Source organism: Fusarium coffeatum, assembly GCF_003316985.1.
Source record: "Fusarium coffeatum strain FIESC_28 chromosome Unknown BRIP53273_contig_259, whole genome shotgun sequence".
NCBI lineage: Eukaryota > Fungi > Ascomycota > Sordariomycetes > Hypocreales > Nectriaceae > Fusarium > Fusarium coffeatum.
The window spans coordinates 38,506-65,580 of record NW_022158051.1 but is presented as its reverse complement, the minus strand read 5'-3'; the positions used below and the strand labels follow the sequence as shown (position 1 = coordinate 65,580).

Below are 27,075 nucleotides of genomic sequence, written 5' to 3'. Positions count from 1 at the left end.
CATTCGGTGATATCATTGGCCCACAGCTGTGGCGGTCGGCCAGTGAATCGCTGTCAACAGCCGTTTCGGAGGGAAGGTGCCCTGTGGCCTTTGAACAGCTCGAACCTTCGTTGCCTCCGACCTTTAGGTAAACCTTTGACCTCAACTCTGCTTCTACTTTGCAACTCTCAACCCCAACTCTCTTCTTTACACTTTCTCCTTCCCCCCTCCCCATCTCCCCAATTTCTATTTAACCACCAAATACGACACCCAAAAGCCATCACTTGGCTTTTCCGCAACTCTTACAACCCCCGCTCCCTTCGTCATCACCAAGCCAGTATCAGCTTCGTTTGAAGCATTCAGATAACCACCATGGCTTCCCAGCCTGACGAGCACCCCCACAAGAAGGTCAACCTGACGTACGTGATTCTCAGTTCCCGAGATCAGCTAGAATAGTTGTACTTTCCCAGGTGAACAGACTGGCTAACATAATTGCAGCGACCCCTCCGGCGCCGAGGTCAAGAACGTTCGTGGCATTCGATCCCATACGACTTTCAACATATAGCTAACCTTACTGTAGGAGGATGATGTTGCGACCGCGATTCTCAAGAAGAAGAAGAAGCCCAACCAGTTGATGTAGGTAATCTTCGCTGTGTAGACTAGGCAAATAACTGACATCACCAAGGGTTACCGATGCCGTCAACGATGACAACAGTATCATTGCCCTCTCCGAGGCTACCATGGATCAGCTCCAGCTCTTCCGAGGCGACACCGTCTTGGTTCGAGGCAAGAAGAGAAAGGACACCGTCCTCATCGTCCTCGCTGACGAGGAGCTCGATGACGGTAGCGCTCGCATCAACCGAGTTGTTCGTCACAACCTGCGAGTCAAGCACGGTGACATGATTACCATCCACCCCTGTCCCGATATCAAATATGTCAGTATTATCGTGAGATCACCCAATAGAAAAGCATCTAACACGTATCCAGGCCAAGCGCATTGCTGTTCTCCCCATCGCTGATACCGTCGAGGGTATCACCGGTTCTCTATTTGACGTTTTCCTCGCCCCCTACTTCCGAGAAGCTTACCGACCTGTCCGCCAAGGAGATCTATTCATTGTTCGCGGTGGTATGAGGCAAGTAGAGTTCAAGGTTGTCGAGGTTGACCCCCCAGAGTACGGTATTGTCGCACAAGACACCGTCATTCACTGCGAGGGTGAGCCTATTCAGCGTGACGAGGAGGAGAACAACCTCAACGAGGTTGGTTACGACGATATTGGTGGATGCCGAAAGCAGATGGCTCAGATCCGAGAGATGGTTGAGCTTCCTCTCCGACATCCCCAACTTTTCAAGTCTATCGGTATCAAGCCTCCCCGAGGTGTTCTGCTTTATGGCCCCCCAGGTACCGGTAAGACTCTGATGGCTCGAGCTGTCGCCAACGAGACCGGTGCTTTCTTCTTCCTTATCAACGGCCCCGAAATCATGTCGAAGATGGCTGGTGAGTCCGAATCGAATCTGCGAAAGGCTTTCGAGGAGGCTGAGAAGAACTCTCCCGCCATTATCTTCATCGACGAGATCGACTCAATTGCTCCTAAGCGTGAGAAGACAAACGGCGAGGTCGAGCGACGAGTTGTTTCTCAGCTTCTTACCCTCATGGACGGCATGAAGGCTCGCTCCAACGTCGTTGTCATGGCCGCCACCAACCGACCTAACTCTATCGACCCTGCTCTTCGACGATTCGGCCGTTTCGATCGCGAGGTTGACATCGGTATTCCCGACCCTACCGGTCGTCTCGAGATTCTCCAGATTCACACCAAGAACATGAAGCTTGGCGACGACGTCGACTTGGAGCAGATTGCTTCTGAGACACACGGTTACGTTGGTTCCGATGTTGCTGCCCTCTGCTCCGAAGCCGCTATGCAGCAGATTCGTGAGAAGATGGATCTCATTGATCTTGATGAGGATACTATCGACGCTGAGGTTCTTGACTCCCTTGGTGTTACAATGGAGAACTTCCGCTTTGCCCTCGGCGTCTCCAACCCGTCCGCTCTTCGCGAGGTCGCTGTTGTTGAGGTTCCCAACGTTCGCTGGGAGGATATCGGTGGTCTCGAGGAGGTCAAGCAGGATCTCAAGGAGAACGTTCAGTACCCCGTGGACCATCCCGAGAAGTACCTCAAGTTCGGTATGTCTCCTTCTCGAGGTGTACTGTTCTTTGGTCCTCCTGGTACTGGTAAAACTATGTTGGCCAAGGCCGTCGCCAACGAGTGTGCCGCCAACTTCATCTCTGTCAAGGGACCCGAACTTCTCAGCATGTGGTTCGGTGAGTCTGAGAGCAACATCCGAGACATCTTCGACAAGGCTCGTGCCGCTGCTCCTTGCGTTGTCTTCCTTGACGAGCTTGACTCTATTGCTAAGGCCCGTGGTGGATCCATGGGTGATGCCGGCGGTGCTTCCGACCGTGTTGTTAACCAGCTCCTGACTGAGATGGACGGTATGACTTCCAAGAAGAACGTCTTTGTCATTGGTGCCACCAACCGACCTGAGCAGCTTGACCCTGCTCTGTGCCGACCTGGCCGTCTCGACTCGCTCATCTATGTGCCCCTTCCCGATGAGCCTGGTCGTCTCAGCATCATCAAGGCTCAGCTCCGCAAGACCCCTATCGCTTCGGATATCGACTTCGGTTACATCGCCTCCAAGACACACGGTTTCTCTGGTGCCGATATCGGTTTCATCACACAGCGTGCCGTCAAGATTGCCATCAAGGAGTCTATTGCTCTGGACATCGAGCGCCAGAAGGCCCGCGAGGCCGCTGGTGATGAGATGGACACAGATGAGGATGCTGAGGATCCTGTGCCCGAGCTGACCAAGGCTCACTTCGAGGAGGCCATGCAGATGGCTCGCCGATCAGTATCAGATGTTGAGATTCGCCGATACGAGGCTTTCGCTCAACAGATGAAGAACGCTGGCCCCGGCGCTTTCTTCAAGTTCCCCGAGGCCGGTGCTGAAGCCGCTGGAGGCGACGGCGGCAACTCTTTCGGTGACGCTGGCAATGATGATGATCTCTATGACTAAAGGACAGCAACGACTGTATGGACATGAGTCCCCTGTATTCTAATAATTTCTCTCGTACATCTCTGCGCTAGCTTACGGTCAATCAGTGTGGGCTGGATTTATCCAAAACACCTTTGGCTGCTATCGAAATAGGAGTTGGTAGAATGGATGATAGAGGAGAGAAGAACGGTAACCTGATCATGAGGTATTATTTTTGTTGAAGATTAGGAGGATACGACTGTTGTCACGGCGTGTGACTCAGGACAGATTTGCGTTTTGATAGATGATGAAATTGATTCCCTTAGCCTTAAGCACAACATGCATGGTGACTCCACGACTTGAAGACATATTGTCCGCTGCCTGAACATGATGAAATCGTATTACATTGCATATTTGTAATAGTAAGTGCTTTACTGCCTTGCTAGAATTCTAACGACTCTGGCCATGCCAAGTAAATGCCGCTTAACCCTAGCTGTACTTTTGGTCACTGAGTCAGATAACATTCACAGTTTCAAGGTGCACCATGGCTCAAACTCATTATCAAAAGAATAGTCTATTTGTTGGTTCGTGCGTAATCTCGTTTCATAGCCGTGCTTGCTTTCGGGTTTGGTATCATTCGTTCTGCGCCCCATTTGTGAATGAATATGGTTATATGCATTACGTTTAGCTTCTTATTCAAGAGAGGCACTCACTAGCCCATCTTTGTGGGCTTATCATGGGTCATATCCAGGACTGTTTGCTGTCGGTATCGGTTGTAGGGTGTAGGTTAGGTAGTATAATGATGGCTTTGGTCGAGTTGTTGTTATCCGCCTTGCCACCTGCCGACCGCCTCAGTAGAGGGACGGGCCTGGTGGTGTTGGGATTTAATATGACGCCGCGCATCGTTTTGACGCCATAAACGTCTTTATCTTTATCCCTTCTGTGATTCATCGGTGTTGTTGTATTGTCACCTTTTCTAGGCGGATCCTTCCTCTTCGATCTCGCAAACCGCTTCCAAACTCTCTCTGGTGACGCGAAGAGCTTCCTCGACCACGGACTCTGGAACAGCAAGACTGGGTTTAACATCCGTGGCACCGTTGGTCTTAGGAGCGTCGCCGTTGGTCGCGGTCTTAGCGCTATTGCCGTTGGAGCTCGAGGATGCAGGGTTGAGGGCCGAGTCGTGGCGGACATCTTCGAGGACGCGACTGAGAAGGGCTGGAAAGGTGACGACTTCACCAGAGCGTAGAAGAGAGAGCGCATGCGATTGGATCGTGGTGGGCCAGTTTGTAGAGTGCGAATTCAGAGCGTGCAGGAGGGCATCTTGTATTCTTAAAGAGTGTGTTAGTGAGACACTCATGGTGCATGCAGATTTGTAAAAGGAGGTACATACTTGGAAACGTGGCCGTCGCGTAGCAGAACAGTATTGATCTGTGAGCGCAGATCCTGGTCCAAAGTAGCCTGTGTGTGGTTTGCGGCGCTGGAGGGCACCTTGACGGGTGTTGAGGGCGAGTTGTTCGACATGATGGCGGCGAAGAAAGAGGATGAGCCCCTTTGTAAGAGCGCCTACGAGCAGCGACCGGCAAACAGAGTGTAGGGAAGTTCCAACCGGATTGTATACTCAAAGCAAATGTCGTTGTGAGAGCTGTTGCGAAAAGCTCCAGTGAACGATCTCGAAGGTCAACAGTCGCAGACTAGAAGCCAGTGCGTCGTTCTCGTCCGTTCGATATAGCAATGAGACTGCACCCTACCAATTAGCAACAGTCCTTAAAGGTGGTCTGGGCTTTGACCATAGGATAAATACTGACCCAAATCGTATCGACAGAGCTCAACTCAATGGCACAGAAGACAGCAGTTGATCGTCAGAATGTAGTATAGCAAGGCTGAGGCTGGGGGTGAAAAGGTTCGGGGCGCGCAAGGCTGAAAGATTTATGGATGATCTAGCCTCTTAACTCCACTTTGAACTGTGGCTGTGCTATGGGTGTCCTCCTAGGTATCAGCCAATCCCAGCGACAATACCCGTAGATAATGGCACTTAGACGACTTGCTTGTATGGAAATTCCAATAATATGAACAACCATCATTTTAGACTTCTGAACATAAGAGAACAGTTGCTTATACTCAGCGGATGTAGTTATTCTCGATTGAACTAAGTCTAGTTTTGCTTTTTCCTTAACCCTGGCGACATAATCTCTTAGTTCAGGCAGTGGCTGGCTGATCAACTGGCTGATCTCTAGCTTATTGATTTATACTACCCATTCGATATCACAAAGCGAACCCCGTTAATCTCGTCAAGATTAGACTTTCAACTGTGGTCCAAGGACTCAGGTGGCATTATCTCAAACCAGCAGTCTGGAGCGCATCAATCGGTCCAAATTGCTGTCCCAACAACACACACCATTGTTTGAATGTTCTTATAGCTTTCGGATATTGGTTGCAATTACCGCCTAAACAGTGAGTCACAGGAAGGGCATTACAGTAGATAAAATAAGTTATCAGCTCACAGATGATGAACCAGAGTGGACTTTATTAGCTTCGGTCAGGTCTTAAGAGAAACTAAAACCTTGGTAATTTCGGTTGTACTATATGAGGTGGCAGAGCATTTACAATCGAGATTTTGTTTCTGGAAAACCCTCACATGATAGACAGCAAGCTCGGGTGCGAGGATCTAGGAGCTTATATAGGTTGTCTAAGAGTCCCATCCACGAAAAGAACGGACATCTAGGCACACACTGTATGCGTGACTCTTGGATAGCTCACTGCCAGTAAGTAATACTTCGAACGACGATGAAATAGAAACCAAGGAAAGCAACTGGTATAAAGAAAACAGTCTTTTGGCCTTCGAGGGTTTATGTGCTATCGCAGTTTGTAACTATCATGGAGCCAGCTAGCGTTGACTGAAGATATGGAACTGCTCACTCATTGGTCCGCCATTTGCCTACGAGGGCTGTTTATGTACGTAGTATACGGGTAGGGAAAAGGAAATTCATTCAGAGATTATATGTGTTGTTAATAGAAGTCATGTTTCGTATGGTCTAAAGACTATCAGAATCGTCTTTCCCAGGACATGCGGATGGTCGACATCGAACTCCCTTAGTCACATCCAAGTGTCCTGGACACGGTGGCTAAGAAGAAAACTTTGACATTAACTATGCCAAGAAGCCCACGGCACTAAGTAGCTACATTACATTTGAGAAAGTTTGAAGTTTGCACCAGATTACCTAGTTCCACGTCAACGAACTTACCCTACGTTCTTGTGTCTCAACAGTCTGAGAATAAGGTAAGAACTCACTCGTGACGGGATAAAGTTCTATTCCTTGTTCCGTGTACGTACTTCGGAGAGTATCGACTGACTGATACGGGATGCCATTATCCTCAACTAACAAGGACAATGCGGATGTTACCAGGAGCGCCCACTGTTTAGGCGAGGGTTCGCAACTGGCTGCGGCAAAAGGATGTGGTTATCGGGCTGACATCTGTGCCCATGACGAGAAAACAAAACAACTGTACGACATTTATTGGTAAAGGCGTAGTGGACAGCCCCGAACCCTGCCCTCGCCAGTATGTACTGTAGTGCGCGTCCCGACGGGTACATTACCCCAGACAAGATCCCCTGCAATCGAATTCTCCGTGTAGTGGAAGGCCATCTCACACCGGAAATCCTACCTTCAAAATGGATTACTTAGGCCGACCGACGGCCCGACCCGTTGGTATACCCGGTCGTAATGTAGTAATAGAATCCAAGTGGTTGAACTGAGTGTATGTGCTTGTTTGTTCAGTGCTTGCTTCTCACACCGACATGCTGTTCTTTTCTTGGTAGCTCGCGCCACATTGTACTTGACGAATGACCTCTCCAGTGCTCTTTGGGACGATCCAATATAGTTGCCCACGGTCTTGACTCCCTCGCGTTGTACGGCTGCATTCCGAGCCATCGCATGAGCCATTTTCGCCGCGGAATTGGATAATTTGGGTACACACTGAACGTCTTTGCCTGGGGGATTGCTTGTTTGCCCATTGACCCTGGCAACCACCCCTACATAAACTGCAATGGTTTAGGCGGTGAACGATATCCAAGAAGCAACAAGAAGCTCTATATTTACATGAACTCTTTTTGCCAGCCCATCACGATTGCAGGCGAAATCAGGGAGAAGTTTGAACTATTGAAAGCTCCGTGCACGTTGGGCCGCAACTCAGATTTACCCAAGGTTTGGTGGCTCTTTAGGCGACTTTGGTAACAGGAATTACTTTCCAAGGGTTACTGCTACGTCGATCCGGAGTCTTTCCAACGGTTGGCATGTAGTATACCATCATGGCCTTGGCCTGTACATAACTGTAAGCCTAGGGTGCCAAGGGCAACAAAGACTTTAGCACCTGCCAGCTGCTGAGCATCAATCAGCTTGCGGTAGTACTTGACAACGAGCATAGTAGATATGCAACTGTCTGCAACACTAATTGTCAGATGTTCGTCATCTTGATAAGCTTTTCTCGTGGTCGGGCTAGACGACACGCCAGCTGTGCCGTGCATCAAACGAAGCTTCTCTAATAGCGCAGGGAGGCAGACACGAGGTGCTGTAGGGCGTCAAGCCTAGGACGAAACTGCCAATCGAAAGCAGCACAGTCGTCTTGCAGATGGAAAGTCAGTCAAGTGCAGATCTTGAGCCATCTTCTTCATCTTTGCTCAACGTCTTGCACAGCTCAGTATCTGCTTGACCTCCCTGTAAGAAGCGGAGGGCAGGAAAAGCTGGTCAGGCATGGAGCCTGTTACGATACCTGGCATCCTGTGGCCCGGCTAATCGTCAGTGTTTTGCTTTTTGCTGGTTACGGCTCTTCCATTACTGAGCCATCTGGGGTCAGTGTACAATGTACAGGAAAAACGTACATAGTATTGAGAAACCACCTCCGTAAAATATTTGCTGTATACACTTCATTGTACCCAAGCCCAGAGGTACCCCAGTAGAGCATCTTGTCACCAGTCATTCAACAAGGATGCAGATATCATCTCGCCTCGCGGTGAAGCTAGTTGGGCCCATTGGAGCGGAAACCTGCAAGCTTGCTTGTATCACAATGTAACCGTTATCAAAACTCGGGATGAACCCTATTTGCTGGAATCAGCTCTTGTTAGTCGCCAGACTTGTCGGTGAGCTAGTTTCAAGGCATGTGTATACCTGAAATGACAATATGAGCCATGTGTGTACAGTATGTTGTATGCAGAAGAACAAGGATTTGCGTTGTGGACCAGGTGTGGCTAGAGATGTTAATGGAGAAGCGAGTAGTTGAACCAATTCTTGTTTGGTGTGATTGAGGCTGAAGTGTTGGTTAGAGATTCATGTGGCATGTGGGGGATTGTCCTCTAAGCTTGAGGCAAAGAGTATGTCCCGGACGATGAGTACAGTAGTGGGCCGATCCCCTCGTGGTCAACCGGTGAAGGGTGATACCCATTAAGGCCAACGTCCCACACCGCATCCACTCAAGTCTCAGGATATGACACCGCGGCCGCACACATATTTCCCCAGAAATGGCCATCCCGCAGCTGAAGCGTACCCAGTTGCATGGTATTGCGTACAATGACGTTTGAGAAGCCAAGAGGGCTTAGTCAGAGCCGTTGCAAGCCATGGTTTGGTAGAGCAAGTCCCTCTGGTCCTTATTCTTCCAATTGTCGGGTGTATGCGCCGATATTGAGAGAATGAGTGATTCCCTGAACAGAACAATATCTGATTGACCAGTTGCGCCCAAGACTGAATCTTGGACAGACGAGTCACCAGATAATTGTCTGGCCGTATGTGTCGAGCCGTGTGCATAACTGCTGGTGAGCCTATGAAACACAACCTGATGGCGAGCCGCATGCGGATGTGGTGCTTGGCCCGGCCGAGACCCAATAGAACTGAGTACGCATGAAACTTGTATGTTGAACGTTACTGATTGCACGATGCATTTAGGCCTTGATTCGGTTGAAACCCTTCAGAGGCCTGAAGTGGAGAGCTGAATGCGAGGCAAGGTTGAAGAGACGAATTGGCAAGCTGACCAAAAGCGAGTCATACCACGAGTCCATAACATTGTGTGTTCGATCAGACAAACTGTACAACCATATTGGGGTCTAAGAGAAGCTTGGCCAATATCGTTCTGGTTATAGCAATGGAAGACCTTCTCTTTTCTTCTTTTGCCGAGATAACCAGTGTAGCAGAGTTCTATACTGTCCTCACAGGTGAAGAAAGCAATAGAGCATCTGGCTAACGATGAATGGGTTGACGTTGTATCGTTCAGCACCGATATCCTATCAGGATGGTCTCAAACGAGGAAGTGGACCGGGAACTTTAGGATACTGTAGCTATCGGGCACGGGAGTCAGCATTGCCATTTGAGGTTGATCTGGATGTTAATGGTTGCAGATAAATGTAGGTAAGCGGCCAATACGAGGAGGACCTCTAGTTTTGTGAGCAATATGCAAGCAAGACATGTCACGCATCAAAACGAAAAGAGAGAACATGATACATGAAAGAGAAGTTTACACTAAAAAGGAGAAATGAGGCTTTGGGTATACCTGGGTACTCATGCCGCATGGTGGAGTGGAAACGATGAGGGAAGACAACAAGTTGAATGGGTGATGCATCATTAATGGAACGATTGATTACGCAAACATGAGAAATGTTTCTTACCTAGGTAGGTACCTGGAGCCCTGTCCATAAGTGGCGGAGCGGAGGGAAGTCGGGATCGTGGTTGTGAGAAGTAAACTATTGCACAAGCAGTCGAATGTTCATGATATTGGCATGAGATTGTGGATGGAGGCTGGAAGGCAAGTGCTGGCTAAGGCAAGTGCAGTAAGGGCACAGGCCAGGTACCTACACGTCAGTTCGCAATACCTGGGTTTAGTAGGTAGGTATCTACTACATAGTACTTACTTGCTTGTGTTTAGTGTGCGCGGGCATTCGGCAGGCAAGACTGACCGACTGGTCCACGAGGTAGGTACCACGTTGACTCTTTCCTGGCTGCATCTGGATTGATCAGGTTTTCGAGAATATCGACAAGGAAGGAAGGTACCGTGCCGTCCAACGGAGTGCAGCGTGGGTACAGCAGTACTATAGCCTGGGCAGGCACAACACAACGCAACACGGCAGGAGCAAAAGACGATAGTAGTTGGCCTCAAAGAGTTTTGATAGTTGCAACCAGCCATCGGCAGCATTTCATAAGACAAGGTCAAGGCAGGTAAGTAGGGAGGTAGGTAAGCGGAAGGTATGGTTGGCATATATCGAATAGTGTTGGGTTTGGATATCAACAATGTACCAAATTACCCTAGGTACCTTACCTAAGTACTATTAGCAAGTAGGTGGTAGGCACTATATGTTGTGAGGAAAGTCTGTGTTTCGAAGGCCTCGTTAGAAAGGGGATCCTTGAACTCAATATATGCAACTGAATCAATTAGGCACTTAGATACGCTCGTCCTGTTCGAGAGTCGCACAAGTTAATGCATGGGGCCTAAACCAACCAATGACCTGGTATGAGGTTGGTTTCGGTCCATGTATGTATATGCTGCATCCCTCAGCTATACATATCCTGATGTACATAGAAGCCTGTTTAGTTTCATCCGGAGCATACTACCTATCTATGTATGGCATCCCGCAGCTCATATCTCACATCACGTAGCATCACATCAGCTCATCGAACCTGACCTGGTCTAAATGGCCTCACTTTATGACTCGCTTCCCTAGATGGAGGAATCGCAAGCAGCAGCTCATGGGGTAGCACGTATCTGGAAGCTGATGCCATGGTTTTGTTTTATCTTAGCTTATTCTTGGTTGAAGCTGGTAGGCAGAAGATGCAAGTAACCTAACTCAATGAAGTGGATGGCCTGGCTTTGTCAGATCTGGACCCTCAAAAACAGATGCAGCCAGCCATCTACAGTTACAGCTACAGCTACAGCTACAGCTACAGCTACAGAGATGACACCACCACCGCTGTTACCAACACCATCAAGTTTAAGCTCCCAGTCCCGAGAGGAAGGGTGAGGCTTGAATTAGCTCGGACTGTGAGCAAATGCATGTTTGACCTGATTAGGAGCGTAGTTGTCATGCTGAGCAGTGACAGTTGATAGAAATGTTTAGGTTGGTTTTATTTTTAATATCCATCCATGGACGTCCTCACTTACAGTACCTACTGTACACTGAGGCCAACTATTCTGACAAGTAGACTATGTAGCATTATGCACCATATCAGTAAATAGTGGTGTTGGCGTTGTTGCCATCGCTGCAGTGAATTTTCATGATTATCCCCGATCATAAGGGAGGATTTTTTGGAACTTGAGTTCGATTCTGAACGTCGATCTTGTGCTCCATGATCAAATAACCGATTGAATTGGCCATACACAGCATACTATACCAGGCTACCTTAGTACCTATGGATGGAGGGATGTGTCAATTCCATTGTACTGCACTGGCTTCTACTACCTGGTATTCCAGTTAACCAAGCCTGGAACCAGCTTGGAAGGGCCCTCAAAAACCAGCACTAGGGTCGTGACGGAGCGGCTCTTTGAGCCTTGGCTGGACTACCAGTACCGTAATTACCCAGCACCTACCTAGCGACCCGACTCGTGCTTGACGAGTAAGGGATCTACCTGTTTAGAGGGGCAACCCTAATAAATTTCCATAGCTTTTAGCCTGACGGGGTCACACATCAGTCAGTCAGTCAATCTGTTATTCTCAATGGATAATGTACATTTTCTTCTTCTTAATTCTTGTTCGTGATTTTAAGACATGGGGACAGCTGACGCGGACTATGGAATTGGAGCTGCATGCCTGATTCCGCATTCCCTTTCATGGTTTCCCTGTCTGTTACTGTGGTGTATGTATATACCTCCTACCTACGGATACTAGGTAGTAGATATCAGCTCATTGTCGCACCAGTAAAGGCCATGTCCGCTTTGGCGGCGGCGGCACCGGTAGTGGTGGTGGCAGTAGTAGCGAATAGTATCAGTGGTGTTGATAGTGATATATACATAGTAGTGATCACCATGACTGGACCCTGTAGAGAGGATTGGCGGAAGAGGTGCAGTGCAGTGCAGTGCAGTACAACAGTATTGTGCAGTATTGTGCAGTATTGTGCAGTATCAATATGGTTGTTGCATAAGGGGCACAGACTCTCTTAACTCTCCTCCTCTCTCAAGCCTCTTATAACAGCTTCTGAGACAAAGGGTCTTGTATAGCCCACGTCTCACAAAGAGACTGCTCTCGTGGCTCCCATGTTCAGTCGAAACGAAACTGACCTGTCAACGACCCTAAACAATCGATGCTGGGGCGCCAGCCAAAGACCAGGGTTTGCATCGAGCTCAAGCGATGCATGTCGTAACTTATACAGCGATGTAGAGCCCAGAGTATGTGAAAGCAAGCGGTGAAGTACAAAATATTAATTTCCTCATAGCAAAGCTACTGAGAGGTGTCGGCAGTAATGACAAAAGCTTCATTGGTTACTCGGCAGAACAGCAACAAATTTCCCATTCAGTACGTACTACTTCACATTACCCTTTACTTGACCGAGAGCGTTCTAGCCGAAATCAAATGAAGAATAGCTTGGTGTAGGCATTTACAAAACCAGGGGGAACCTTTCATTTGGGAGTGAAGATCAAAGATACGTCTCCATTTATGGCGCGGACCGTGAACCGAACCTAAGGGAATAAACAATAGACCGTTCAAGCACTCTTGGTCTCGGTACTACCTAGGTTCGTAGTATTCAGTCCTTGTTACCGAGGTACCTAGTACCTAATCAATGAACCATTTACTTGTACTATAAACAGGCAGAAAAACTGCCATTTGCCTGTGAATAATTACTGTATAATGTACACACCGTAAAAGAACAGACTTATAGTGACGCATTACGACAACACAGCTCGTCGGCAGTTGCAAGAAAGAGGGTCAAGCCAAAAGGCCTCAAAACAACAATAGCAATCTCTGTGGAGTCCGGTCTGAGCAAAGACCACAGTGGAGGAGATTAATACGTAGGTGTACTGTAGGTAGGTAAATTCCTGCTCAGTGTAGTGTATCAATACCAATTAAGAGATGGTGGAGAGCAGAACGAGATGGGATGACCCTTGCAGGCAGGCAAAGCAAGGGAAGAATAAAGAAAAGAAAAGGAAAAAGAGAACCTACTGTATCCTGAGGGTGTCAGAAGAATTGGCCCCTACAAGCATAAGAGACGAAAATATTCGGTCACTTTATGCTAGCTTAGCTTAACACTTAGGTTACTTTATTTTAGCAACCTGTGTATTTGCTGTACTCAGCAGAACTCGGGTGGTCAATCAATTCATTTGTTAGCTGTATCTGTATCTGTATCCGTGTCTGTCTCTTGTCATTTTTCCAGAATCGGACGGCGCATCGCCAATCTTAGTTTGGGGGGACGCTTGCACACCGGGGGAAAGGGAGGGTAGGGGGCTGCCTCACTTTACACTTCACCTTGTTTGTGAAATCGATATCTGACAGCAGATACATAGAAATGTATGGGGATATGCGTGGTTTAGCAAGTACTTACCGTAAAGTGGGTGACGGATTGAGATGGATCAAAAGCTGACACCCTCACTCACACTCACACTCACACACTGCTGCAGCCAACACACACACCCATGGGATCGATCTGGAGAGAAGATATGTAGAGAAGGAGAGGAAACTAACAAGCATTTGTTATACCCAGATACAGTATGGGTATCAGTACAGTACATACTTCATACAGGAGGTAGCTATACGTGATAGTCTATGTATGTTTATCCCCATTGATTGTAATATCTAAACAAACAGGCAGGCATTTGGAGTCTGTTATGGTAATAATATGCTTTGGTAAAAGAACTTTGAACTTTTCTTACACCGCAAGATAGGTACTACTAACTATGCCATCGTATCGTATCGCGTCGCATCCTCGAGTGCATCCAAATGCATCCAAGTGCCGTACCGCGCCTTGGCCTTCATGTAACTAAAAGAGATCCTGGGTGCAGTGCGACGAATAGTTGACGGTCGAAGGCATCGTCAGCTCCCATTCGCCAATTGCTCTCTCAGTTGTCTCTTCTCTCCTAGGGACCTGCGTCAACACGCATAGCCACATGCAGCAAACTACTGTAGCTTGCGCGAAAAAGGACAAGATCAATGTCCAATCTGCAGGCTACTGTAAGGTTTTGTGACACAGCACGCAGCGAAGCGAGCTGGCCGGTGAAAGAGTCTTTGGTTTTCTTTCTTTTCTCCCTTCCCTTCCCTTACATCGATCGCTACCCCGGCTTTCTGCTACAGTACAGTACCCAACAACGGTTCTTGTCTCGGAAATAAGAACCTATCTAGTCACACGGATAGGTAAACAGCCGTGATCTACCTTGTTCCGTCGCTGGCCGAGGAACGTCCTCCTGACTCGCCTGGTCTCCCATCTGACTTGACTCGGATGACGACGGCCGATTAGAGAGGCTGCATGTGCATGTGCAGGCCCTGGAAACAAAAACACGGCTACCTCTATAAGGTACCTAGAGTAGATACCTTACGTCAGAAGCTCAGATCTGTTTTGACAAGGTAAGGTGATGGATGGATGGATCTAGCTACCGGGATCGAGGATAGATGTGGATGAATGAGCACGGGGCCAGTATCAAAATACAGTACAGTATAGTACAGCACAGTACTTGGATGCCCGTTTTAGTAGTATCTATAGATTATTCTATAGAACAAAGCATGTATTGTATACGTTGAGTGATTGTACCAAAGATTAAACTCTCAAGTTCATATATATATCATGTTAGCAGTATTCATGATAGATTGCCAGGATCACCACCACGCCAAGACAAGCATCTTGACACCTCAAGCCCTGCATGTACTTTAGTAGTCTACCACCTCCAGACTACAGTACAGTACGTGATCGCCAGTTGACTTGTGGGGTGGGATGTCTCCAACAGTCTCTTATTCGGATGCAAAGCAATCGTGAAAAGAGTACAGCAACTTACAGTACACTAGAGTACAGCAGTATGGATGGACGGATGTCATGTCTTTGTGCAACCAACACAGCGAGTTAAGGCACGGAACATGGAACTCATGGCCCTCACTTACATCATCACTATCTGCCATCACCGCAGTCACCGGGACCACTTGCTCAAAGGTCAAAGCTGTTTGTTCATGATTGATGGGTAGGAGGATGTGGATGTTGGTACAAGACAAGACAAGAGACATGCAACTACACACCGCTCAGGACAATGCCTGTCTTTGGAAGCAAACCAACAAAATAATTCGTCCCATACCTATCATATTTATCCATTCGGTTTCCTGGGTCTATCTACTAGGCATATACTGCACTCTCTAGTACATAGCTCTGATGCGCCAATCCATGGATAATTTACAATACAATACCTTGATCCATGATACACACAACAGCGCACAAAGCCGTCTACTACTGCAATGACCCTACCGCACCGAACCCGAACCCGTACCCGTACCGCAGCGAAGCACGCACAGGGACAGGACACGAGCCAATAGGACCTATTCAAGCCGCTATGCGCCCTTCGGTCCGGTCAGTGTAACGGATGGGGAATCTTTAACATGACAAAGGCGCCGACAATCGATAGATTGATCGATAAGGGACAATGATACAGCAGGTAGACTGCAGTACAGAACAGAACAGTACGTCTTCTAACTTATCTAGACTAGCTTAGGTAGCCAAGTAGTCTTAATTAGGACATCTTCAGAGCTGAGGTGGTGCGCTATCACGATACGAACCGAACCAATAGGGGTATTGAAATTGATTATGGATGAATATGATGATCCAATACATGTCAGTAGAGTACGATTAATTACTCTCTGTTCTAATTCTATTGCATCTTCAATTAACCCGGGACCTGGCCGTTGGTCAACCCGTCCCCGATCTCACCTGAAGCGGAACCATGCTAGCTAGGCAAGGTGTTGAGATTGACTGCACATTGCAATATATCAAGGTTGTATTAGGACCCGTTTCCTTAAAAAGAACAAAACCATATTCATACGTCCCCTTAACTTGGTCACCTGTAAACGCTAATGATCTTTTACACGCAATACATATCCTTAAAACACATGTTGATGTTCTAAGAAAAGCCGAGTCTATGATTTGACCCACGTGAAAACGACTCAAGTGGTGCTGGACATCAATAATTCACTGCTGTTAGTGACGGGATAATTATAGATAGATGGATCTGAATTGCTAGCTAACTGCAGTAAACGCCCGAGTCGCGTCGTAATAACGCAGTCTCTCTCACCTCGTACGGATACATTCGTTTTGATACCGCGGCACCAGCGTTTTAAGCTGTCTGTCTGTCCAGGTCAGTCCAGGTCAGGTCAGGTTTGTCAACGTCCATGCGCCTCTGCGGATCATTCATCGTCTTTAATACCATTCCATCGTGATTCACGTTCTTGGCACAAAACCCAACCCAAACCAAAGACAAGCATTCTCAAATTCCCAGACCCATCGAACCTCGAAAGCGGATCCAACGAACATGAGAAGAAGGACTCGAGAATGTTACTGGATGTCTCGCAACTCCAAAAGAAACAGGGGACCCTCCATCTGCTCAAGGCTCAAGCCTCTCTGTCCCCACCAGAAGAAGCGGTCCACCTTATCCTAGCTGTTTCTGGGTAGTTGATGCCCAGAAGACGTGCGTGCGTGTGTGGGAGAGGTGTGTACTGTACTGGATCAGAGGCGTATGGTTCAGAAAATGCGTCCCACCTCTAGGAGAACGCCGGGAGGCTCAGAGGGCCTAGAAGAGAGGCGCTGCTTGTGGTTAAGCAAGAACCTTTCCAAGAAACATAGGCATGAGATGATGGATAGGGTCTTAGAGAATAGAAAGAGGGACTCGGGAGGCCTACTGGGGCAATATTGTAGTCATCGGAACGAAAGACTGGTTGCTTCTTCTACAGTACATCAGGATTCCAGGTCAAGAATAGCGACAGCTGACTGACTGAGTACAGTAAGTGACCGACCTATCGATCGGACTACCAAGCACCAACGATCTAGCAACGATCCAGCAACGCCCAAGCAATCCAATCTCAAAAACAATATTAGACAAGACTACTGCAAGATAACTATCTTTGTCCCAGTAACCATTCAAGGGAAACTACTGTCAACATAGTTGTAGTTAAGAAGTTGACTCGAATTGTCAAAGTAAACACACGCTGTTAGATTCGATATAAACCGAAAGAAGACTGCGAAACCACGGATACAGAATAACCTGTTAGTCTAGTCCCCAAACTCGTATTGGGGGACCCTTGAACCCTTTGAACAACGGGAGCAGACGTATTCATTCAGTGTTGGCACTTGAACAGGAAGAAGTGCTCGAAAGAGGTATGTGACCGGGTTTTTATTATCCTTTTCTCTTTTTCTCTTGATTTCCATCGTCGTCGTCGTCGTCCTCCGCCCACCGAAGCATACACCAACACAGTCATCTCTTCATCCAACCCGTCGTTCGTCGTTCTTCCACTCGTCCATTCATCCGTCCAAATTGATGGACAAGCCAAGGAGATGTCGATGGGACCAGGTCAGTCCTCGGGGTGGCTTTTGCCACCAACCCAAGTCAGCTGCCCCACCACAGGCCCCAAATACTGTTCTTTGCCCGCCAGGCAAAGGCCTGGATACGCAACTGGCACTGGCATGGGCACCTGCTCTTCACTCCACCATCAAGCCCATGTGGTTTTCGCCTCTTGGTTGTTGGTGTAATGTTGGGTAAAGATGGCCGTTACGCTGAGGGAGAGGAAGCTGAACCGGACTGGGTTCAGTCGAGCTGGAGGGGCAATGAACGGTACCTAATGGATAGTATAGAGGTCGTTGAAGTATACCCTTCTTTACCGTCTATGCTGAGTTGATGGTGTTGTCTGTGTGAGCTGTGCCTGCCCAGCAGTGCTTACCTTTCTTTGTAGGAGGTTTCATTTCATTGGCCTCCACTGAGTTAGGTTGCTGTTCGTTCAGCGGGCAGTCAGGTCAATCAATGTTTTAAGGTGCTGTTAGTTGCGTCTTCACACCCTGTCCGGCGGGAAACTGGGGACAGTTGCTTGCCCTTCTTGTCCTGGCCTTGACTGGCCTTGGATTGGCGCTGCGAGCGATGCGGTGCCCCAAAAGACCATTCGGATCGCGCTTGCCCCTAACCTGCTTAAGTGGCTACCTAGGCAGTGGGCACCTGTCCTGCTGCAGCTGGCACCTGGCACCCGGCACCCTGCACCCGGCAGGTCGCACCTCCCCTGCACATGCACCTGCACATGCCTGCACTCTGCACTCCATTGCACTTGCACTTGCACCTTGAGAAAGAGAGACCTTGCACCTTGCAGTCGCAGTGGCACCGACCGCACCTGCACTTGCTGAGTCGGCTCAAAGCAGGACTTAGACCGCACTCGTCTTCGAACCTCGAGCGAGCGAGCGAGTCGTCGAGTCTTTTAACTCTCCAACATCAACAACTTCTGCCTCTCCCTCCATTTCCCCGCCACTCACTCGTTTTTTGGCCCCTCTGTCCCGTCAATTGCCACGGGCAGGGCCATGCTTTGTCCGCGGTGAAGACCTTTCTCTCTTCTATCCCAAATCGTCCTCTACTCGGACTAGATAGTGCACATATGGGCCGCCGCTCTTTGACCTGACCTGACCTGACGACAATCGACGCTCACAACAATTTTAGTCCGCCATCATGGCTTCCGCCGATGACATCGCGACCACTCTCCTTCGCGGTGCTGGCCGCGATGACCTGCCTCTAGCCGATTACATCCTGCGCAAAACACAATACCTCTACGCCCTCATCCTACTTATAGCATTCATATCCGGTGCTGCTTGGTACAGCGTTGTCAACTCCAAGAAGCAAGAAGATCAAGTCCATTCTACAATTAAGGGTCCCGGAGGCAAACCATTACCTATTACCAAGAAGAAGAGCTCTCGCGCCGACGGTGATCGTAAGATTGGGCCTGGCTTTGGTCGCACCGCCAAAAATGTTTTCCGTTACCTCGCCTTTGTTGTCTTCCTGACCTACGTGTGCAGTGCTGGATTCATGTTTTACCATGCTTTCTGGTTCGAAGACCCTTACAGCTGGTCCAAGGAGGGACTTCCATGGGCTGGCGAATGGAGCGTTGTACGTGAACCACGAGATCCTTGAAGCGCCGCTAGAATACTGCTGTAACTCGAACTGACCACTTTTCACACAGGTCCACGTTACCGGCGCTCTCTTCTTCTACCTCTACATTCTCATATCTCTTTTCGACTGGCGCAAAGGTCCGAATATCGTTCATTTCGTTGTCTGGATCTTGGGCTTCATTGGCGAAATCGTCATATGCTCAACAACCGCAGTTGCTGCTGTTGATTGCCACTTTTTCCGGTCCGTTAGAAACAACGGTTCAAGAAAAGATGGGAATTGTGTGGATTATTGGACCAAGCTCGACCTTGTGCTCTATTTCATCCGAATTCTTCATCTTCTCGCCCTGATCGGAGTTTTTAGTTTGGCATGGATTCGCAAAGCTCGCGGTTCCGACGATAACAAGATTGAAGAAGCCCACCCGGCCGAATCAACACCACTGCTCAACGGACATCGCCGGTCGTACGATACCAATGGACAACTGGCTAACGGCCAGATCCCTAATGGCCGAGAACCCAACGGCCGAGAGACTAATGGTCGTCGTGGGCGCGGCAGAACTATCTCGAATGCACACAAGACGCCAAGTTTCCCTAAGAAGGAAGAGCCTGCTGCCTTCTATCGACCCGAGAAGCTGCCACACAAGACATGGTGGGAGTATTTTAAGGGGTACTCTCTGTTCTTTCCATACCTGTGGCCCAAAGACTCTGTCAAGCTTCAGATCAACGTTTTGGTTTGCTTCATCTTGGTCATGCTGCAGCGCCTGGTTAATGTGGCTGTTCCAATGGCCGTAAAGCGGGTAGTCAACGATCTCGAAGATGTGATCAAGCTTGTTCAGAGTGGCGAACGTCTTTCAATGGACAATTTCCCACTGAAAGATTTCATGATTCTTGGGCTCTTATGGATCCTGCAAGGTCAATCGGGACTTTTGGGCTCTCTCAGATCAATTCTCTGGATTCCCGTCTCACAATATTCTTATCGCGGACTAACGACAGCCGCTTTCAACCACGTCCACTCGCTTAGCCTCGATTTCCATCTTTCAAAGCGTACCGGCGAAGTCTTGTCCGCACTCAACAAGGGCTCATCAATCAATCAGTTCCTCGAACAAGTCACCTTTCAGGTCTTTCCTATGCTATTTGATCTTTTCCTCGCCATTTCAGTCTTCTACTACGAGTATGGTCCGCTGTATGCCGAGATCAATCTTGTCGATACTTGTTGGTATCTGTACATGACCATCAAAATGGCATCGACTCGAGCCGATCAGCGTCGAGAGATGACAAATGCCGACCGCGAGGAAGAAGCTGTAAAAAACGACTCGATCTCTAGTTACGAAACGGTCAAATACTTCAACGCGGAAGAATTCGAGTCTCGGCGCTACCAAGGCAAGGTGGCCGTCTTTCAAGGAGCTGAAGCCAAGGTTCAGATGGGCATGATGATGATGAACATTTGCCAGACCGTGGTTTTTAACCTCGGGAGAATAATTGCAGCATTGGTCTGCGGCTGGCAGGTCGCTATGGGTCTTCGTACTACCGGCGACTGGTTCATGGTTGTCTCCTACTTAACACAGCTCCAGGGGCCTCTCAACTTCTTCGGCACTTTCTACCGAACGGTTCAGCAAGCCATGATTTCTGGTGAGAGGCTGCTTGAACTCTTTAAAATTCAGCCAACGGTAGTAGACACTCCTCACGCTGTTCCGCTAGGCAAGGATTTCCAAGGTCATGTGTGCTGGAACAATGTTAGCTTCTCGTATGACCGACGAAAGCCCGCGCTACGCAACATTTCGTTTGAGTGTCTTCCCGGCACCACGACAGCTTTTGTCGGCGAGTCGGGTGGTGGCAAGTCGACATTGTTTCGCCACATGTTTCGCTACTACGACTGTGATGAGGGATCGATCGAACTAGACGGTCGCAACGTCAAAGATTTGACCATCAACTCGGTCAGAGAAGCGATTGGCGTCGTCCCTCAGGACACGACTCTCTTTAACGAGACTTTGATGTACAACCTGAAGTACGCGAGGCCTTCTGCTACGGATGAAGAGGTTTACGAAGCTTGCAGGGCAGCTAGCATTCACGACCGCATTCTCTCTTTTCCCGACCAATACAACACCCAGGTTGGAGAGCGAGGCCTTCGTTTGAGTGGTGGTGAAAAACAGCGGGTTGCGATTGCACGAACAATTCTCAAAAACCCTCGCATCATTATGTTGGACGAAGCCACATCAGCGCTCGACTCACATACCGAACAGGAGATTCAAGATAATGTGTGGAACATTGGGCAGGGCCGTACTTTGCTCATAATCGCGTATGTGAAGTCAAATGTTGTATGTCATTCCCTTTGCTAACCTCATCTATAGACATCGACTATCTACTATCACACATGCTGATCAAATCATTGTTCTGAATTCCGGAACGATTGTTGAGAAGGGCACACACGAAGAGCTTTTGGCAGCTAAGGGACGATATGCTTCCATGTGGGAAAAGCAGATTCGGGCCGAGCGTGCTTTGGATGTGGCTCGTGAAGCGCAAATGAAAGCCGCAAGAGCAGTTCGCAAGGCGAAGATGGGCCTCAAAAGGAATTCTGATGTCGCTATCGATAGCTACAGCGGCCTTGGATCGCCTGGAAGCCTGTCTGGTACCGGCTCTCAAGGCCATGGGGATGACACCCACACATCTTCATCTTCATCCTCCGACACAGAATCAAGTCACAGCGGCGATCACTCGAGAGAACGTGAGCGTAAATAAGCCGCGGCTCTGTTCTCAACGCACAGTGTTTCATTACACACCCGCGGACTTCTTATAAACCTAGACGTCCGACCAGGAAGGTCGAAGAACCCAACCACTTAATTCCTGTTTACAACACTACCACGCTATCTATCATCTCTCTACTCGGTTTACGAACGGACATGACCATCGTCTGGGACGTTTCACCAAAGGGTTCGGCATTAAAGACTGCATCAAATCGGTGTTGAGGCGTTTTGCTTCCAGTGCTTAATGAAACGGATTATGAGAATCCGACTAATAATCTCGAAGATGGCCTATATGAGGCTTACGAGTTGATGTTTTCAATCTCGACAAACAAGGCAACATGAAGGGGTTTATGGAGTCATGCATTTTACCGTTGTTATGTGCTATACATAGCACAGTAATTGCCAGGGCAGGGAACATGGGCAGGCGTTACGGTTATCACGATTTACTTTTTTGGAATGCGGCATGGAATATGGCTTTAGTTGAACACTAGGGGTACGTGGGCGTCCTCTTATAGCGACGACCGGTTCGGCGCTCTCGACATGGCGTACCAAGCTGCACACCTCAACCAGACGCCACGACGGGCTGTAGGGGTAGGGCACTGCCAGTCTGTATACAGGAGACTTCCAGGTCTCTTAGACTAAGAGACCGCTCATGCGGGAGGAAAGGTTAACGATCTACTTATTGAAAGTTTGGGTGGCACACAAATGGCTATTGCTAGTGAAACGAATGGAAAACAAAAGGAATCCTGCTTTTTCCTCCCTCGATCGGTGGCTGAAGCATTTAATAGAGAGTGCAAGAGCACTATCTCATAGAAGACATCATGTCGAGTCGTATGTCCGTTTGAGGGCAAAATCAGTATGTGTTACAAGACCTTGTACCTGAGTCAAGCAAGTATGTGGAAGCATAAGACATAACGTCGCAGCGGATCACATAACATAGCAGGCGAGTAAGCAAGTCAATGATGTCTTTTTGTTTCCCGATCTACACGATTTGTCCCACTACTCCCACGTGTCAGTCAATAATTGTTGAATAGAAGGACGTGTAACATGGTAGTTGAATTGTATGACCCTATAGAGCACATGTTTTACTCGGGACGTCAAGTGTGCCCTGTGCCGTTCTTTAAACCAGCTTGACCAGTTCGGGGTGTTGCCCGCCGGATTGACTGTATTGAGGCTGTGCTCGGGGCTCAGTCGGTAGCCGACTGGCCCCATTATTTCCGGACCCGCCACCCCGGATGCCGGGATCCACGGAGGGGCAGGAACCAGCATCAGGAGCGGCTCACCGTAGTCCCGTTGAGTTTAACCCCTGAGATCCAGTGAGTTAATTATACTTTGACGCAATTGAAACTGGATGGCCGGGCAAGGATCGAGAACAAGGTTGCTGAGTGCTGTTTTGATTCGGTGTAGATATGTGGCGTAAGACTGTCTCCCGGCGATTAACTCCGCAAATCTTCCATGTAGCCGCTTTGCCCATACAGTAACAGCACAGGTGCATAGGAGTAAGCCAATTCTATGGAATCATACTTTGAAGTGATATAGAGAAACACCTCTCTAGTTTTACCAAGGCTAGTAACATTCTTGCAGACCCTGGTAATCAAGTGTTATCCTACAGGTGAGTAGATTGGATTATTCGAGCATGCATGTGGAGGAGCTTTTTGACCAGGTCGGGTAATGGCAGGTTAGGAAATGAACATTCAGACTGCTACACAGCAGAATACTCCATAGTCTGATCAGATAATGACTAGACACATTGTAAGTCGACCTGCTGCAGCGAGTCATCATTTACCGTACTGTACAAAGATGCTTGACCTCGCTTGCAGCGGCTTGAGTTACGCGTGTCCCTCGAACAACTAATGCGTTGTCAATGTGGTCTTTGAGAGGTCCATTGGGGCAAACGGTGGACATAGTCTCCACACGATGAATTCGACTATCCAGACTCTGAAGCAACACGAGAGAGGCGAATTAATAATTGGGTCCCGAGTTATTGAAAGCGTCTGGTTGACGCGTTCAAAGACTGTTGACGTCCAAAAAGGTGCCAACCATTCGTTGATACAAACCGGGCTGGACCGACGTCGTAGTTGGGAGTATGACTAGCACCTAGGGCGTGAGACAGGGTAGTGAGCGCCAAGGTAGTAGCAATATTAAGTATGTTCGTATAGATATTGATAAGTCATTGTACAAGAATATATGCGCGTGTAAATACATGATCCGAGAGATGGTGTGCTGCTGTATGCAGGTCGTTTGAGGCCAGAGTGAGTGTCACGTATTAGTGAGAGACACTCCTTATCAATAGTGTCGACAAGCTTGTGCAAGAACCCTTGCTCCTCACGTCGTCACAACAAAGCGACATTTGTATGTCGTCCGACCCAGTGATCTGTTGCAATGGAACAGTTGATTAATCCGGGTAAGACGGATTCTCTCGGCACGCCGGCATGTTGGATACAAAAGCGACAGCGATGTCCAACCACTCCGAGTTGAACTCCTTTCCTATCCGCACCAAACCCACTACCCCAATGCTCTCTAAAAGGAGAGATGCAAGCAATTATACGCCCCGTTTTCGTGGCTTCCCCTTTGCTGTGGTCATAAATATTATGCTGATCCATTAATTCGTCCCATCAACCTGATCTCGACTTTCCGAGTGCTTTTTGTCACGAGTAGGAAGCCTGAAGTTCAATCTTCCAACACCTCGCTCACAACAACTTCTGGTGTCGCCGTTTAGTTCTTCGCATCTGCCGAAGACCTACTGTTGGCATGTCCGTTCGTGAAGCTATTGGCCTTGGAGCCAGTAGCGGCCCCCTCGTCCTCCTCCATGTCACCATCGTCCTCATCCTCGGATCGGTCATCTTGGAGATCGTTCTGGCTGACAAATCGCCAGGCAATTCGGACGATACAGAACAGCCAGAAGAGGTTCAGGGCTTGAAGAGAACACAAGAGAGTGGCAGTAATGACCTGGGCAATACGGCACTTGTACTGCTGGGTATCCCAGTTCAGTTCAAAGGGACCGACAGTCTCGAATTCGGTAAAGAGAGACCAGATGATCTTGAGGTTGAGGTAGTGACGCAGGTAGATCCAAGCGATCATGAAGACTCCGAAATAAGGGCCCACGAGAGGAGAGTCAATGTAGTTGAGCGTTTTGGAAGTTGCCAGGAAGAAGTCACTAATGTCGTGGGTGACATAGACAGCCAGGCCGATGTAAGTGAAATGGAAGCGGTAGCTCAGGCCAATGAGTCCAAGGGTAACAATGTGATGACCAACAAGTTCCTTAAAATCCTTGCGAGGCTTCTCCATACCAAGGAGAAGAACAATAGCCTGCTGAGCCCAGTAGGCTGCCTGGAAAAGATAGTAGAATTTGACAGGACCCTGATGAGTTAGGTGGGGGAAGCCATCGTACATGCCGTAGGTGTTAAAGTACCATACGGGAGTGTGGCTCATGACCCATAGACCAACGGGGCCAAGGACACCGAAGTAGATAGCAGTGTAGACCTGCTCCATGAAACGAGCCTTCTTGCCGCGGCTGAGGCCATAGTAACGAGCCAAGGGCGAAAGAAGCTCCTGCATAATAAACTCGCGAGTAAAGGACAAGACAATTGTATAGAAAGCGACGAAGGCGACATCCCAGCGGCCCTTTCCGTAGTGAGCGGGCTCATTGAGATCCCCTTGTGGTAGCTTGTAGGAGAGGAATATGAAGTGGTGAATGGGATTGGATTCGGTAGGATTGATGGCGTATCCAACGAGGAAGAAGGCGAGGAGGACGGCAGGAAGGACGAATGTGTGCTTGATCATGGTCTGTTTCGCACGAGCGATGAGGCCACGAGCACGGCGTCTTTTAGAGAGGCGCTTTCGGCCATCGGACTGCATCAGGGATATGTTAGTTCGAGTGGAGTAGGCGGAGGAGGTTGAACAGAGCAGAGACATACATAAACGTTTGAGTGGTTGTCGGTGGCTTCGAGGCTGGCACGACTGGAAGCCAATGCCGGAGCACCCGTGTCACCTCGAATCTCGCCCCCCAAAGCGCTGCTCTTGCGTCGCTTCCGGGCGTTGTTGATGGCGTCCTGGGTGGCTGTGGTGTTGCTGACCGACGACGACGAGGTAGCTTGATGACGCTGGTGTAGCTGATCGTTTGCTGTGTTCAACAGCGGGAAAGGTTCTGAGCCCGACATTCTCGTTTATCGTATGCCACTTTCCGAGCTGGCAGAGTTTAGAATTTTGTCTCGCTTTGTTCTGTGGTGGAAGATGTTGCACCCCTATTTCGCGAGTAGTGTAGCGCAAAGAATACCTCCAGTCGCAATGAGGAGGAAAAGAAGGGTCCAGTATAGGGAGTAAAGGAATGTGGTTGCTGTTTGACTCGTATGGCTAGTCTCTCCTATTTACGTCTTTGTAACGCACAAGAAGAGGCAGCCAGTAAATTAAAGAGACAAGAGGAGAAGAAGACAAGAGGAGAGTAATGAAGAGAAGAGAGTCAAGAAGTTAGGTACGGATTGTGCGGGATCGTCGCGTGCTATACTGGACAGTACCTACCTACCTAGGTACGGATACATTATTATTAGAGGGAGATGTTAGTGGAGGGGAGATTTTTAGGTGGGTAAGCCGAGACGGGAAAGGATGCCATGATTGGCCAGATTGAGAAATATTGGTTGAATGGGTGCCTTCCTTCCATCTGGGTTCCATCTCATGGCTCCTGGCTCCTGACTGCTGGGGCTGGCGCATTGTACTGTAAGTGATTTCAAGGTCTTTGAGGAGTCAATTACTTTTCTTATTATTATACCTGTCTAAGCTAGGTAGGTCAACTATATATATATGTATTTACTAAAGTAGGGAATTCTTAAACTTAAACCTTTAAAGTTTACAGTTTCTGTTTCCCTACAACGTCTCTCAAAGTTACCTAAGACTACAATAATTATCTGTAGGTACCTGCCCATTCTAATTCTTCCACAGACCCTCTAGAAGACAAAAGGATTCCCACATTGTGGGGCATAAAAGGCCTCCGCGGGCTCCAAGATTAAGATTATCCAAGGGTTTTTAGTTGATATCCATGGCTGCCGGGGTTCAATTTCAGCTTCAGGGGTATATCACTCTTCCATAGCCTATTGTTTTCTTCCTTGACGTTGGTTGTCTTGAGATTTTTCGGCTATAGCCATAGACAACCTCTGTTTAGTCACTACCTCTCTGAGATAGGAACCCATCTTAACCTTGCCTAGGTAGTATACAGATGTCGTTGTGTGGGCTAACTGGATCATCACTCATTGTCAGTTTTGATCAAT

General features: G+C 48.5%; 4 protein-coding genes across 4 annotated transcripts; 2 read left to right on the top strand and 2 right to left on the bottom strand.

Annotated features, from left to right (window-relative positions):
- Positions 1-351: 351 nt before the first annotated feature.
- On the top strand, positions 352-3,048 carry FIESC28_09708 (uncharacterized protein; the record flags this gene model as incomplete). The annotated part of the gene is made up of 5 exons (XM_031163844.1): positions 352-398; positions 478-505; positions 560-615; positions 665-914; positions 967-3,048. 5 exons carry the CDS (start codon positions 352-354, stop codon positions 3,046-3,048), a joined length of 2,463 nt encoding a protein of 820 aa, XP_031012108.1.
- A 934-nt stretch (positions 3,049-3,982) lies between these two features.
- On the bottom strand, positions 3,983-4,527 carry FIESC28_09707 (uncharacterized protein; the record flags this gene model as incomplete). The annotated part of the gene is made up of 2 exons (XM_031163843.1): positions 3,983-4,334; positions 4,397-4,527. 2 exons carry the CDS (start codon positions 4,525-4,527, stop codon positions 3,983-3,985), a joined length of 483 nt encoding a protein of 160 aa, XP_031012107.1.
- A 14,112-nt stretch (positions 4,528-18,639) lies between these two features.
- FIESC28_09706 (uncharacterized protein) lies at positions 18,640-21,809 on the top strand (the record flags this gene model as incomplete). The annotated part of the gene is made up of 3 exons (XM_031163842.1): positions 18,640-19,074; positions 19,148-21,369; positions 21,422-21,809. The coding sequence occupies 3 exons, from the start codon at positions 18,640-18,642 to the stop codon at positions 21,807-21,809; spliced, it is 3,045 nt and encodes a 1,014-aa protein (XP_031012106.1).
- A 2,720-nt stretch (positions 21,810-24,529) lies between these two features.
- On the bottom strand, positions 24,530-25,974 carry FIESC28_09705 (uncharacterized protein; the record flags this gene model as incomplete). Its single annotated transcript, XM_031163841.1, has 2 exons — positions 24,530-25,666; positions 25,732-25,974. 2 exons carry the CDS (start codon positions 25,972-25,974, stop codon positions 24,530-24,532), a joined length of 1,380 nt encoding a protein of 459 aa, XP_031012105.1.
- Positions 25,975-27,075: the final 1,101 nt, after the last annotated feature.